General features: G+C 37.7%; 4 protein-coding genes across 5 annotated transcripts in view; 1 reads left to right on the top strand and 3 right to left on the bottom strand.

The window, feature by feature from the left end:
* The window catches only part of LOC141444285 (uncharacterized), a 273,640-nt gene that overhangs the window by 205,753 nt on the left and 53,518 nt on the right, over positions 1 to 14,369 (bottom strand). The window lies entirely within an intron of this gene.
* On the bottom strand, positions 11 to 6,420 carry Fib (rRNA 2'-O-methyltransferase fibrillarin). The gene is made up of 8 exons (XM_074109776.1): positions 6,277 to 6,420; positions 5,608 to 5,781; positions 4,826 to 4,901; positions 4,311 to 4,413; positions 3,452 to 3,622; positions 2,783 to 2,904; positions 2,239 to 2,362; positions 11 to 862 (listed from the first exon to the last, which is right to left on the bottom strand). Exons 1-8 carry the CDS (start codon positions 6,287 to 6,289, stop codon positions 692 to 694), a joined length of 954 nt encoding a protein of 317 aa, XP_073965877.1. The 5' UTR covers positions 6,290 to 6,420; the 3' UTR covers positions 11 to 691.
* LOC141444283 (uncharacterized) lies at positions 6,545 to 10,419 on the top strand. Its single transcript, XM_074109780.1, has 3 exons — positions 6,545 to 6,967; positions 7,169 to 7,325; positions 8,201 to 10,419. Exons 1-3 carry the CDS (start codon positions 6,767 to 6,769, stop codon positions 8,440 to 8,442), a joined length of 600 nt encoding a protein of 199 aa, XP_073965881.1. The 5' UTR covers positions 6,545 to 6,766; the 3' UTR covers positions 8,443 to 10,419.
* Positions 9,451 to 14,369, bottom strand: part of LOC141444278 (uncharacterized) — a 31,628-nt gene continuing 26,709 nt past the window's right edge. For both annotated transcript variants that reach the window (XM_074109771.1, XM_074109773.1), the window contains 4 exons: positions 13,728 to 14,289; positions 13,429 to 13,491; positions 13,082 to 13,243; positions 9,451 to 12,416 (listed from right to left, as the gene is read on the bottom strand). In XM_074109771.1, coding sequence (XP_073965872.1) covers positions 12,306 to 12,416; positions 13,082 to 13,243; positions 13,429 to 13,491; positions 13,728 to 14,289 — 898 coding nt within the window. In that variant the 3' untranslated portion in view covers positions 9,451 to 12,305. The remainder of the gene's footprint in view (positions 12,417 to 13,081; positions 13,244 to 13,428; positions 13,492 to 13,727; positions 14,290 to 14,369) is intronic.

Genomic DNA, 14,369 nt, shown 5'->3' with positions numbered 1-14,369 from the left:
TAATACTAAATTTCTCAATCGCACCATCGTTATATTTATCAAATTTATCATTCTCTTAAAACAAACATACATCACCTAGTAGACTTATAATATACTTACAACTAAAACAAAAATCTGCTGTATATCAAATACATTTCGAGCGTTGAACCATGCCCAAGGAATGGCTGCAATAAAATTAAACTATTTTGAACCATATTGAAAGTTAAAAATACGTGACGTACAATCAGTATTGAATCAACTCGCCAATATACTTACAAGTGTTTTCAAAATATTTCCAACTTTAGTCAAATACCCATTATTATACTGTCAAAGACTACCTGCGGTGCCATAAGTCGGTGCGGTGCGTCACACTTGTGTGTACATACATGTACAGACAAGTGCAAAGATATATCAACACGGCCAAAGTTGCAAAAAATATGCATACACGACCTTAATGTTAAGTGCATAAAGTCGTATTCACATTTTTTTAACTTTGGCCGTGTTCCCGTAACAATGATGATTAAAGCGACTTGACGAATGCCAATTTAAGTGCAATTTAAGTTTGCAATTTAATTATCATTTAATTTTTGTTTATTTCCCCACTGGCAGCTAGTCTTTGACAACTACAAATCGTCACATAAACAGGCAAATAAATGCATTAAAAACAACGTTCAACTGTCAATTTGCAAAATATTATACACTATACTATAGTTTATTTATCTTTTTTGGGTGGTGGTCTGAACACTCCCACAACAACTGCGTGGTCTCTTTCGTACGGTTCTAACGTCAACTGCTCTTGTGGTTTGAGCTTGTCCGCTTGTAGTTTCTTGACTTCAGCTGCGAAAACTGCTTCGGGCTGCGCGGTGGAATCTATACAGGAGGCCTGAAAAGAAGTGGTGGGTTAGAAAGAGATAGAAGCGGTCTGAAGGCCGAGAATAAAGTAGGATCCTCAGTGAGAGAGTTCTTTTTCAACATGAAAAATTTAGCTTTTAGTTTTCATCATAGGAATAGCCTAAGAATAAGATGATTTGCAAATGCAACAATAAATATTTCGCAAAATGGGGAAGGAATTCAGCATTCTGTTCGGTCACTATCCATTCAGCAAATAACGTTGAAGATGATGCTCAGAGTATTCTTTACGAACAACGAACGAAAGATTTTACCGATGCTAAGTCTGATCTGAGTTAGATGAAAGTTGTTGCGCCTTGTCCTTCCGTTGTTGAAATAATAGTAAAGGCGCGGCCACATGCAGTCGCTCGACGCTCGTTTCCAGCGTAATACCTGGTCACGTGTGACATATAGCGATAAAACTGAAAATGTTGAGCTTTATCGCCGAAAAAAAAAAACCTTCAATTTCGGATAAAAGCACTAATATTTTTCATTCACTCCAATTTCTTTTATTTGTTCCACTGCCGCGACTGCCACTAAAGGAGGTTAAGAAGTCAGCTTCCAAGACAAAGATCAATCCTGCAAGCAGCCATCTAGACGCTGCTGTTCGACGCGGCGACTTGACGCGTTTTTTGAGTCGCGGGAAATTCAAAATAGGGTCACGTGACCAGATTTATCGCTGGAAACGAGCGACTAGCATGTGGCCACACTTTAGAGGATAATGAATGACATTCGATCCAACATCAGAGGCTTTATTGTCCAACTCATGTAATTACAATCACCATTCCTTTCTGCAGTGGCGTAGCTACCAAGGGGCTAGGCGGGGCAGTGCCCCGGGGCCCTCAAGCTCAGGGGGCCCTCGAAATTCTGCTTTATAGCTGATGATAAAGTTGCTTAGCATTTTTAAAGTATTTGGCCCAATTTTCAAACAATTGTAGATTTTTGTAAGTTAACATGTATTTTCTGTAATTTAATAGATGGTGTACATGAATACATGCCATCCTACGTAAGTTCAACCTATTAAACCGTGAAATATCTTGTTGGAAGTACGATTTTTTGGTAACGCCAGAGACCATTTTGGTAACGCAGGAGACGCCCAAAGTGTCGGTAAAATAGTTGATTGGCCCAATTGTATATATAATGATTTTACTTCAAAAAACCTTACCAGTGGGCCCCATTTTTTTATTTGCCCCAGGGCCCTAGGTTACCTAGCTACGCCACTGCCTTTCTGTCACTCGGTATAAAACGATGGTGGAAAGAGATGGTTGCGATTGCGAACGTCAATTAGACAACGCGGCCTCAGATGTGCTCGTCTTCAGTTTGGCCACCAACAAATGTTAAACCTAAATCCATCACTACAAAAAAACTTACCTTGATGGAAATGACAAAGTGACCGCCATTCTTCAAGAAATGCTGCGCGTTCAAGCTAACTATCCTAGCCTGGTCCGGCTGGGCCACGTCAGCAAATATCGTGTCTACCATGCCGACAAGCATTCTGAAACAATATACATAATATTACTAATGTGTACTAGTAGAAGAGAGATGACGCTTGCTATGTGAGTGGATCAGAGAGAGAGTTCAAATTCTATCAACATGAAAGATTTAGTTTGTAGAAATCATCATTTTTTTTGTATGTGTGTAAAAACTCGGCTATGGACATTATTGGTCCACAAAATGTTAAATGAATACCTATATATATTTTTTTAATTATATTAAACAAATTTCTCCATATATTGACGATATTCAGTGTACGGCGTCCAGAAATACTCTTTTATAGGGGGAAAACAAGCAGACGAGTCACCTGATAGAAATCAACCACCATTAATCAAGGACACCCATAACATTAGTTGAGTTATGGATATGTTGCCGGCCCTTTGAGAAAAGAGTACTTCAATTTACTTCTTTACCAACTTACCTGTATTTAAGTGGATGTCTGGCATCTTCAATAATAGGAATGATATTTGTTCTCTTTTTGGCTACATTAAGTAGGTCCCTCCCAGACCTATGTGAGAATTCTACTGCATACACCAATCCTTCCTGTAAAGTTAAAGAGACACTGTAATATTGAACTTTACAATGCAAATTGAATAGTAGATGTATATAGTATCAGTATAGTGGGTGGTGAAAAATATAGTCTTCACGGATAGGTCTGAACTCTGTTTCATCATTAGAATAACCATAGCACAAAATAGCTACACCTGCAGCCTACCAGTATAAAAAAAAAAGAAATAAGTATTATTTGTTAATCACACTTTTTGTTGACTAAGTACTCAACAAAAAGTGTGGTGAGTTTAAAAACTTCTATTTAAAAATATATTTTGTCATCCAACCTACATATCGTGCGTCGGCGTCAGTGCACGACCATCTAACCTAACTAAATGAAAAAAAAAGTATTTTTACAGTAAACAGACAGTAAAAAAAAACTTTCTTAAAAGCAATGTGAACAATTTAATACAACTTTTTTGGTTTATTTTACAAGTTTTAAGTGAACCTATCTGCTGGAAGAAGATTTAATTTGTATTCTCAGATTTAACTCATACTAACACTGCAAATTCATCATAATAATCGCAAACACAACACTTACCGGACCAACAACATCTGACACATGACTGACGGTGGTACCGCTGGCCGCTCCCAAATACAACACCCTGGAGCCTGGAGGCATGTGGATGGCATCCACTCCGCCCATGATGGCTGCTGCCAACTTCGATCTGAACGGATTCCATACTCTGTATTCTACCTTCTCTCCATCGGTCTGCGAAGAGAAACTTCGGTTAATGTTTGGGACAGGAAGAGTGACTGTCAGCCAAGGCTGCAATGTCATCAGAAGTGGGTAAGTGGATATAGTCTTCATGGATAGGTCCAGATTAGAGGGACCACTGATCATCACTTAAATTTGAGGGGTTTTGTCATGATTCAGTTTATTATTTGAAACTACATCTTATAATTCTTATATCCAGGTCTCCAGGAATATATTATTTAACATCAGTAACTATACTTCCTTTAATTGGAAGGAACCCTTGAAGAGGTTGCTCTGTAGTGATATGGTTGAGTCATTGCTTTGTAAATTTCCTCAAAATACTCAAAAATTGTGTATATGGTGTTCAGTAAAGTCACATTGTATTGTAGTTTTAACCCAGAAATTAGGATTAATAACACTTGTTTATTACCTTTTAACTAATTGTAAAATTTCTACTTTTAGTAGTTTTAAAATATAAAATAATAAAATCAATTGTGTATAAAATAAGTTGTGTAATAAACTTTATCAAAAAAAACAGACAGCAGAAGAACCTCTATACATGTCTGATCAATCATACTTTATTTTTTAATCATTATAACGCCTCTGCATCAAAATCAATGTATGCAATTAGAATTACATCGAAACTAAGCTTACATAACAGAACCTACATAATCAAAAACAAACAGCAGAATCAAACACAAACCTCAACTGATATCCTCTTCTCTCCGTAAACTTCTGACCCCGGTACCAAGTTTCTTGTGACCAGGGCATCCTCTTTGCCTCTCGCTATGAAGACTCCACCGTGTCTGTAAATAAAGAATGAGTAAGAAAAGAAAGTTTTGAATGTTTTTGATGTTTCGCAGTTGCTTATTCAGATACAATATGCATCTTCAAGCATTAGCTTTCAGAAGAACGAAAGTATTGTGTGAAACATCATTTTAAATATGAAATTAATATAATTTTGACACATTTTAATAGATAGTCCCCACACTAAATATAAAAAAATAACCACATAAAATATAAATCTCTGACAGACCTATCCTAGTTTGTTTTGTTAGCATGGGTCTATGAAACAATTTAAGACATCCCATTTTAGATATATGAAGTTAACTTAGAAATGTTAAATACATGTTCAACAACCTGTCCATCTGCTGACCATCAGACATTTAAAGAAAAAACTATAAAGGCTAGCTGAAATACAAATATTACGATACCAACCTATGAGGTTCTATAATGACTTGCTTTCCGCCCTTGAAGCCCCCGCCCCCGCCTCTGGGAGCACCGCGTCCGCGGCCTGAAACAGAAAAAAAGTTTAACAAAATTGGAACACGAAGGCATGTTGGATTGTTGAGATGTCTCTTCATCAGAAGTGGGTATGTGGTATCGTAGTCATCACGAATAGGTCGAGATTAGAGGGACCATTCTCTCATCATTGAGTTAAAAGCAATAAAAAAAAACTAACTTACAAAAACATCTTGTCTATGTCCATAACATAAATGTTATTAGTTCCAGGCATTCTTTTAATTATTCTACAAAACATGACAAAGACACATATAGATCTCATGTGGTCTTTTCATTACATTGAAATGAAAATAATTTTCATTTGTAGTGCAGACTTATTTACACCAGTTTCCCATATAATGGGTTGGGACCTGACAATGGGGCTATAGAAATAAAATACCGCAGGCTGCAGCATTGCCTCATTGATTATAATCAATCATACTTGCTCGTAACCAAACAGATATGTTGCTTTTGTGTCAAGTCAATAACTCTTGCTCCATAGTGATCATCACATATAGGTATCATGTGGCCATTGAAATTTTTTTTATATTCCTCGCACATAGATAAGAGGGTTAAAAACTTAAGGTGGATCGCCTTATGGAAACATTAAAATAACTAGGCCAAGACAATAACATTTGAGAATAAAATAAATAATAATATTTGAGAAATATTGCCTTACATTAATATCCCAGCGTCTATTAAAAGTGACTTAAACTTACCACCACCTCGGCCTCCGAATCCTCGACCGCCACCACGTTTGTCGAAACCTCCTCGGCCGCCCCTGCCGCCACCGTCAAAACCCCCGCGACCCCCTCCGAAGCCCCCACGGCCGCCGCCTCGACCTCTGCCGCCCCCGAAGCCGCCACGCCCGCCGCCGCGACCTCCGTTAAACTCTGAGAATTTAATTTTATGGTTATTACCACATGATGTTATGAGATTCGATAGTTTTGTTCAAAAATGAGGACACACATGTTTAAATTATTGTATGCCCAAAATGAGGTTATAATAGCTTGTCGTCTTGTAGTTGATTCATCATGATAAAGAGAACACACGTGGGGTCTCCATACAAAAATACCATGTACAGAGAAACTAGATCGAATTACACCAGTTCCAGTAGTAGAATTATTTGTACTCATTCATAAATTAGGTTATGCAGTTTTTAGAAAACGCTTCAAATTTGGGAAAGATAACCTCAAAAACCGCATGTTGATAATTGACGAGTAAATATAAGAAATACAAATAAAATCTAGGAAATTGCTTAAAAATATTACATTGGAAAATAATACCAATATTGTTCGCAAGAAAATAACGAAAAACTAAGAAAATTTAGAATAAACCACGCACGCGCGAACTTCACAAGTTGATTACTATTTACAGAAATAACTTACCTGGTTTTCCCATTTGATGCTCAGCAACTTACAATACAAGAATATTAGAAACTAAATCCTTTTTGGGCTATCTATACACAAAAATAAACTTGATTTTCTTCATAAACCACGCGAGCCCATGACGCCGGTCCGCACTTGACGGAAGTGAGACCATTTTGATTCTGAGTTGCAATTATAAAAAAATAATGACAGGTGATCATTATGTTGCCATATTTCATTTCATAAATTCTACCAAAAAGATTACATAATAACTTGTTTACCATCTTTGTTTATTTTGTATGCTACAACGACTCAAGTGTTTGATATTAAATATCTGCAAGTGCTCTTATAAATAAGAGATAAGCTATAATTATAATCGATATCGCTACATAACCGGTTCCTGCCACGTAGCAAAAATAACACCTCATTTGCTGCGTCCTCAAGTATAGTGGTATAAATATAGTTAGTTCTAACATAATCTATCATTCCTCACTAGCAATCACGGTTAGCAATGGATTCTAAAGACTTCAACAACATTACCTTTTCCAATTTCAAATGGTTGAACGAACCAAGAGAATGGGAAGCAAGCAAAGAATTGCTTGAATTTTCTACCGACGATAAAACTGATTTTTGGCAGAAGACTTTATACGATTTTGCTTATAACACCGGACATTTATTTGGAGTAGAAATAAGAGAAGACTTCACTGTTGAGGTGAGAATAGATATTATTATATATTATATACTTACCTACATACATAACATAAATATCTTGTTTTGGCGGTAGGTCGTTGGTACCTACCTACGTTCCCTAGTCGCCACTTTCGCGGTAGGTATTTTGAATATTTATTTCGGAAATTATTTATTTCACTGTCTACCCGAATAGTGTTTTTTACATCTTCCCTTTTTGTTGTAGATTTGTATCGAAGCGGATTTCACAACATTATATGACCAAGCTGGTCTCATGATTTACATAGACGAACAGCATTGGTTAAAGACAGGAATAGAGTACAACGACGGGCAGCCAATGATAGGAAGTGTGCTTACTAATGGAATTTCAGACTGGGGAACGGGTACGTACGTAACGACAATGACCTCAGTCATCAACGGAGAAATATAAATATATTTTTGTTCAAATAACGTTCCATTCCGCTAATTTTGACTTGGCTTAAATGACAGCAGCCAGGGCATAAAATATTAAAAAAAAGCATTCTGCCGCTGCCGCTATGCCGCTATAGATTTGCGCTTGATTTGGACTTTTGAATCGGACACTATAATTTACCTGCACGGGTACCGACATAGAAATACCGACCCGATATTTCGACTACACGCCCACGAAACAGAAAAAACTAGTTTTTTCTGTTCCGTGTACACGCCCATACAAACTGGCCCCTGTACCACAAAAATTACAAGTGCTACAATTCGACTAAATTGTTAAGTTCTCTTAGTAAAATGTTTCAATTTTGTTGAATTGTAACACTTGTATGTAACTTTTTTGGTACAAGGGGCTGGTGTCAAACTAACAAGAATTTCTATGGGCGCGTACTGTAGGTACAGTCAAATGCAAAATATGTATCTATTTGAACCAATCAAAAATATGTTACCACACACAGTTATTGCGTCGGAATAAGAGTCTGTGGTACATATTTTTGAAAAGTTTGATGAGTGCATATTTTTGCACTTGACTGTACACGAAATATCAGGTCAGTATTGGTACGGCCGGTAAATAGTCACCCGAATCGACCGACATCACACTTATTATATGCTAATTTTTCAAGGAATAGAAATGTTATCTTTTCGAATCACCATCTTCTAAGGTTATTAACCTTGTTTTTGAGCAATTAAATTTACACAGACAACCAGGAAAATAAATATATGACGTTTTTCCCACAAAGGCGATTCAAGATTTTATTTTAGTGATGTGATTAAAAAGGAGTTTTTTTTTCAGGCGTATATCTAGGCAATGCCAACAAATTCTTCCTGCGCCTCACCCGTTTGGGAGATGTGGTTTGCGTCAAATATTCGACGGACAGCGTCACCTGGATCCTAGTACGGCTCTGCCCTTTCCCTATTGCTGACAAGTACTTCGTGGGACCCATGGCTTGTACCCCTAAGAGGGGGGGCTTGGCGGTCAAGTTTAGTAAACTAAAATTTACTAAACCTGCTGAAGACATTTTACATTCTAACTAAAGTTAGTTTCACATAAAAGGTTCCACGTACCCTTGTATGTAATTCAGTTTCCTTGACTGTACGCGCCTCACCTTTCGCGATACCTAAGGGTGCCCCCATATGCAGTCGCAAGTCGCTCGTTTGCAGCAGTCCTGGATTTATAAATAGGCCGTATAGGCCGCGGCCTAGGGGCGGCAGATTTCAACAAATTATTATTTTAGAAAGTTACATAGGGCGGCGGATATAAAGTGGCCTACACTCATAAAAAAAACCGCCACTGGTTTGCAGCGATGAATCTGGTCACGTGACCCCATTTTGAAGGTGATTTTGAATTTCCCGCGACTCAAAAAAAGTAGCGTCAAGTCGCCGCGTCGAGCAGCAGCGACAAGATGGCTTCTTGCAGCTTGCAGGATTGATTTTGGCCTTGGAAGCTGATTTCTTAATCTCATTCAGTAGCAGTCGTGGCAATGGTACAAATAAAAGAAATTGGAGTGAATGAAAAAAAAATATTGAAGAGGTTTTTTTTTCAGTGATAAAGCTCAACATTTTCAGCTTTATCGCTATATGTCACGTGACCAGATTTGACACTGGAAACGAGCGTCGAGCGATTGCATGTGGCCCCGCCTTAGTCACGACGCCGTCGCTAGCGACAGCCGCGCTTCACAGCATCTGCCACCGCTAGCTCGGAGCGCTGCAGTCGCGCAATATGTATCCCCATGGATACGAGTCGCGCTGTGAGGTCCATTTGACATTTCTGTCACGCTTGTGATTGAATAAATATCTAAAAGGGCCAATCGCAAACAATACTGAAACGTTAAATTAGGCATATCAATTTTATTAAGTAATCAAAAGGTAGCGAAAGCCTATTTTAAATCCGAAAACTATGTGCCTATGAATTTTGCGATTGGGCGAATCAATATTTAAGTACTTACGTATAGTTAGAGTGAAAAAAGTGTTTCCATGTCAGTCTAGTGTATGTCAGTGACACTAACATAAGTGTACAAAAAACAATACAAATAAAACAAATAATTATACAAAATTATTTATTCATTTTAGCGTCACACGACCTTATTGTCTTATTAATTTATATTGGAATGTAAATATGAAAGAATAATCTTCATGAATAAATTCTTTCACAATTTTAGTGTCCAAATAATATCAGATTGGTCTCATAATAAAAACTTTTCGTATCACTAAACGGGTACGGGTACTGTACGGCCCGGAATGTACGTCTTAATGCACGTCGCACCCTGATAAAGATCTAATGAATAAAAAAAATCCATCGTATTTTCTCGGGTAATTTCGTATTTCTTTTGCTTTATCAACTGGCTTACTACAGCTGATTGAGAAAGCAAACAATAAATACAGTATGATTACTTGGAGTTAACACTTGACAGATGCGCGTGCCTTCAGTCAATTTTCAACTTTGACGTCATACAAATAAAATAGTTTTTAGATAATCTGTAAACGTGGGTAGCGGTATACTAAAAATGGCTTTATTTTTATGACGTCAAAGTTCACGCCCATCTCTCAAGTGTTAACTCGAATTAATCAAACTGTACAAACTTTTCCGTTAAAATACGATAGCAAAACATTTTTCACTACATCTGTAATGCGTTTACTGTTTAAGAATACCCAGCGGCACAAAATATGACCCACTCTGCATACAAAATTATTATTAATTATTAAAATTACCTAATATTGCATACATTTGAGCGCCATTTTTGCCGCTCAGTATATAAATGCGTACATTTACTAGGTCGTACATTCCGGAGCTGTAATTCGGACGTACATTAACCGCACAAAACTCAACCAATTCACTTTTTTTCAATTTTCAGACATTTCTTTTGCAAATAAATTTAAAGTAAACAAATACTACTGACTCATATATTACAAGCAATGTTGCTTTCTATCCTAAGGGGCTGTTTCACCATCCATTGATTAGCGTTAACCGACGGTTAAATGTGATGCCGTCTCCGTCTATTCGAACAAAACAAATAGAGACGGCATCAGACCTAACCGCCAGTTAACACTAATCAATAGATGGTGAAACAGCCCCTAAACAACGTAAATAAACTTAATACTAAAACAAATGCTCTTATTTTTCGATTTTCATAGGAAAACTAAATGGCATAACGCATATCGATTAGGAATTATCACATTATTCATATATCAATTTAATTAGTTTTCCCCTCCCTTTTCCTATGTATGACTATACTTATGTCTATTTATCAACAATTTTTCTGTCTCACATTGTCCTTCAATTTGAACAGAGATATCTAATTTATATTATAATACATGATGATTGGTCGTGCAAAGAGTATGAAGGGCAAAACACACACAGGAAGGCAGCTGGTCGGGTCGGGAGTGGGGCGGGAACCTATTTACGTGACCGTATATAAACACAGACCGCGGCGCCCGCACACGACCCGCCATCGGTGTGGTGTTCATATGCAGTCACGTAAGTGGGCCCAGCCGCACTCCCGCCCCGACCCGCAGCCGTCCTGTGTGTGTTTTGCGCTTAAGAGCGTTTATACCTGCTGTGGTCTGATAGAACTGTTCTTAATATATAAGTTAATGTGTCTACTGCAATAATTATTCGTGATAGACTTTTATATTCTTTAAAAACGAACATGTTTATTAACGGTTTTTAAAGAAAATACAAGTCTATCCCGCATAATTGACAAGATTTCATTTTTTTAACACCTGTAAATTACTACAGGAATCGAAAGAGTTTTGCCTCCTGAACATGGGAAAATATTTATTATAATTGATTTCTCCATATTTAAAGAAATACAAATAATTTAAAAAATATGTCTGAATCTTTCCTTTGCCTTTTTCACCAGAAAAAGGAGCTGTCATAATTTTGACAACGTCTCTATGCAACGTCTACGTCAGATTTACGTGATCTTTTTTTAAAGAGACTAGACAAAAGTAATAGAACTATTGTGTGGTAGTATTGGAGTTATGCCCTTTTAGAATAAGCACATTTTAAAAAAATATAATAAATTAATTAATAGTTGTAGCGAAATTTTAAAAATATCAGCGTTTTTCTCTGTCCAAACATAATACAGAGAACGAATCAAATTGTAGTCTTAGATATATGAAATCTTGTCAATTATAGGAGTAGACACATTGACTTATATATTAATAACAGTTCTAACAGACCACATTTTTAATTTTCATACAATTTTTATGGAATAATCGAGAAAAACTAACAAAAATGCAACGTTGCCTGCTCAGCAGATATAAACGCTCTTAAAATACGTCATACTTATATTAGTAACATCACTCAAACATCTAGGAATCAGAAGCGTTTAACAAAAAGTGATGAATCCCCAGACATTTATGTCTATTTACCGCAGTAAAAAGTCACGAAAGGGGTTCCCAATGTTTTTTTTACACAGATAAAGAAAATATTGTTATTGTTCTGACAGCGTTAGTACTGGGAGGTACCGTTAGACGTTTACATTCTTGCTTGCGATTGGCTCGTTTAGTCAACCAACCACAAACGTGACCCAAAAGTCAAAGTTGAGAAACGTACCTCACAATACTAAACCGTAGTAGATACGAAACTCACTGCATTTTTAATTCAAATTATAATACGGAATATCAACACAGTTAAAATTTAAAGAATTGTATTTTTAACGGCTTTTTTTTACATGTTTGCCCGATGTCTAGTATTAATTCGTTACATGTATTTTTAAGGCATAGAGATCTAAATTGAAAGGCGGTTGTATCAATTTTTATATTAACCCTATTTGATATGATGAGTTGATGAGTTAGCACGCTTGAGCAGTTGTGCCAACACTACGGACACACGTACCAAGTCATACGTTCAATCATATTCAGTATCCAAGATGTACAGATCTTACCCTAGTGGCTTAAAGACTAAATGGCTGCGGTTCATCCACTGGTTCCGTTTTAATGGATAACTGCATGTTCTGTGGCGATGGTAGGGCTGTTGGCGTTTTTGAGCGTTCTAGGTTGTACATCTGAAAAGACGGAGTTATAATTATTATATATGTCGAAAAATCAATGTGGACAAACAAGTGGGATTCCGGCAGTGAATGAAACTATTTTGGAGAACTAGCAAAAGTCCACTATTGTGGCCAACACAAAACCAAAACCGCACGCATTCACTGAAATCTTAGTAATGCCATTATCACAACGATTCACCGTAACTTAAAGAAAAGTCTAGTTAATAATAAAGAAACGCGTATAAGTTCCTGAGACTGGCGACTCGGGCCAGACTTCTTTTACAAACTGACACTGTCTTGACAATCGTTTTCCCGCGTCCAGAGGCCGTATCGCCTAACATTTCTGACGCTCGCGATCGCAATCAAATGACAGTTTTTGTATGCGAAATCTGTCATTTGATCGCGATCGCGAGCATCAGAAACGTTACGCAATAGACCCTCAGATCTCAGCCTCTGACAAGCGCGCCACGCATGGAAACACTGGCGTTTCGTAGGTGCTATAATGCCTTAGTAAACTTTGCATGTCAATAACCAATATTGATAATTGTAGATATATTTGTTGATATACAGAGAGTGGAAAATTTTAACGCAACCTGGAGGCAGTTGCATCTTACACTTCAGTCTATCCGTGACTACGAGTATGTGATAAGTCCCGTGGGTGCTGGTGATTTTGGACTTACCTTCATAAAGAGCGGGGTGGACAGCTGCGCGACGCTGGTAGCCTTGCTCAAAGACTCGTCCATCTCGGACATCCGGGGCACGTCCAGCGGCGGCACCTTCATGCGAGGACCCCGCTTCCTGGAGAGCTGTTCTTCATCAGAGTCCGAGGGGGGAGGGCGCACCTGGAAACACAGATATTTAGGATATTTGAATTACGGTTTTGTCTCGCTTAATCTCTGCAAAATTATATTATTCCTTCAACCTAACCCGGCTTTGTCAGAGTGCAATTTGTTTATTTTTATCCAGTGGAATATATAAGTTTTAAACAAACACGCCAAACAATTAATACCATAAATTAATATTTTACCTTTCTTGGACGACCCGGACCTCTCCTTTTTGTCGGCATTGGCAGTGGAGAGGGGGAACGATTCTGGAAATAAATAAATAAATGAAAATCCACAAATGCCATAATGATAATAAAAAATATTCAAAAGACTTATTTCCCACACCAAAAAGTCAGGTAGTTATAAATTTAGATAAATCTTGGGATTCACTTTTGATTGTTTTGGTCCATATCGCGTCAATTCGCGAGTGTTTGACACAATGTGGAATAGGAGCTCCGCAAAGCGGTGCTTTCGGCTCAGTAGAAGCAGCATTTATATTTACCCTTCGTTTCCTAGTCGGCCGGCTGCCATCAGCTGATCTCGTAGTCATAGACAAAGTAGACTTAGACACATTTGAGCTCTCTTCCATTGCTTCTTCCTTCGCCAATATACCGCTTAGCCTATCAGTAAAAAAGCTATCCTCCGCCATTCGTATCGCTTCAAAGCATTTATTCCCCTTTATCGCATGCCTTATTATTTTTAACACCTCAATGCGGCATAGTAACCTCGTATCGTCGTCCATTTTTTTAAATAATGGCAACAATGAGTTCATAAACAATTTGTCATCGTCGAAATGGTCGTCTGGGAGTATGGAATTTGCGTCTATTTTGATTTCTAACGAACTTTGTTCTTTGTCTATGGTGACTTGGTTGCATTTGTCTATGGATGCTTGGTTGCACTTGTCCTGGGTTACTGGTTTTTCGGGCTCGCGTTTCGTTTTGAGGTCTAGTGGTTTCTCTATGATTTCGTTCTTTATTTTCGGTATGTCCTCCGGCGGCGGGTGTTGGGGCGAGTTTGAAACTTCGGAGAACGACTCGTATTTGTCCTGGGAATATCTGGGCTTTCTGGAAAGGGAGAAGCTTTAATCAAGTTACGATCGCACAAATATAACATCGCAATATTAACTTCTAGTGTTTACCCGGGG

Source organism: Choristoneura fumiferana, chromosome 29 (genome assembly GCF_025370935.1).
Source record: "Choristoneura fumiferana chromosome 29, NRCan_CFum_1, whole genome shotgun sequence".
NCBI classification, from domain to species: Eukaryota; Metazoa; Arthropoda; class Insecta; order Lepidoptera; family Tortricidae; genus Choristoneura; species Choristoneura fumiferana.
The sequence above is the reverse complement of the archived record's forward strand: the minus strand, read 5'-3'. Positions and strand labels throughout refer to the sequence as shown.

What these genes read in the sequence shown, in the direction of transcription:
- Fib (XM_074109776.1), bottom strand. An exon ending in GTCATTATAGAACCTCATAG is followed by an intron (nt 4,414 to 4,825) that starts GTTGGTATCGTA and finishes CTTTATTTACAG; the next exon opens with ACACGGTGGAGTCTTCATAG. An exon ending in ACTTTGTCATTTCCATCAAG is followed by an intron (nt 863 to 2,238) that starts GTAAGTTTTTTT and finishes ACTTCTTTTCAG; the next exon opens with GCCTCCTGTATAGATTCCAC.
- LOC141444283 (XM_074109780.1), top strand. Translation starts at nt 6,767, where the DNA reads ATGGATTCTAAAGACTTCAACAACATTACCTTTTCCAATTTCAAATGG. An exon ending in GAGAAGACTTCACTGTTGAG is followed by an intron (nt 6,968 to 7,168) that starts GTGAGAATAGAT and finishes TTTTTGTTGTAG; the next exon opens with ATTTGTATCGAAGCGGATTT. An exon ending in AATTTCAGACTGGGGAACGG is followed by an intron (nt 7,326 to 8,200) that starts GTACGTACGTAA and finishes TTTTTTTTTCAG; the next exon opens with GCGTATATCTAGGCAATGCC.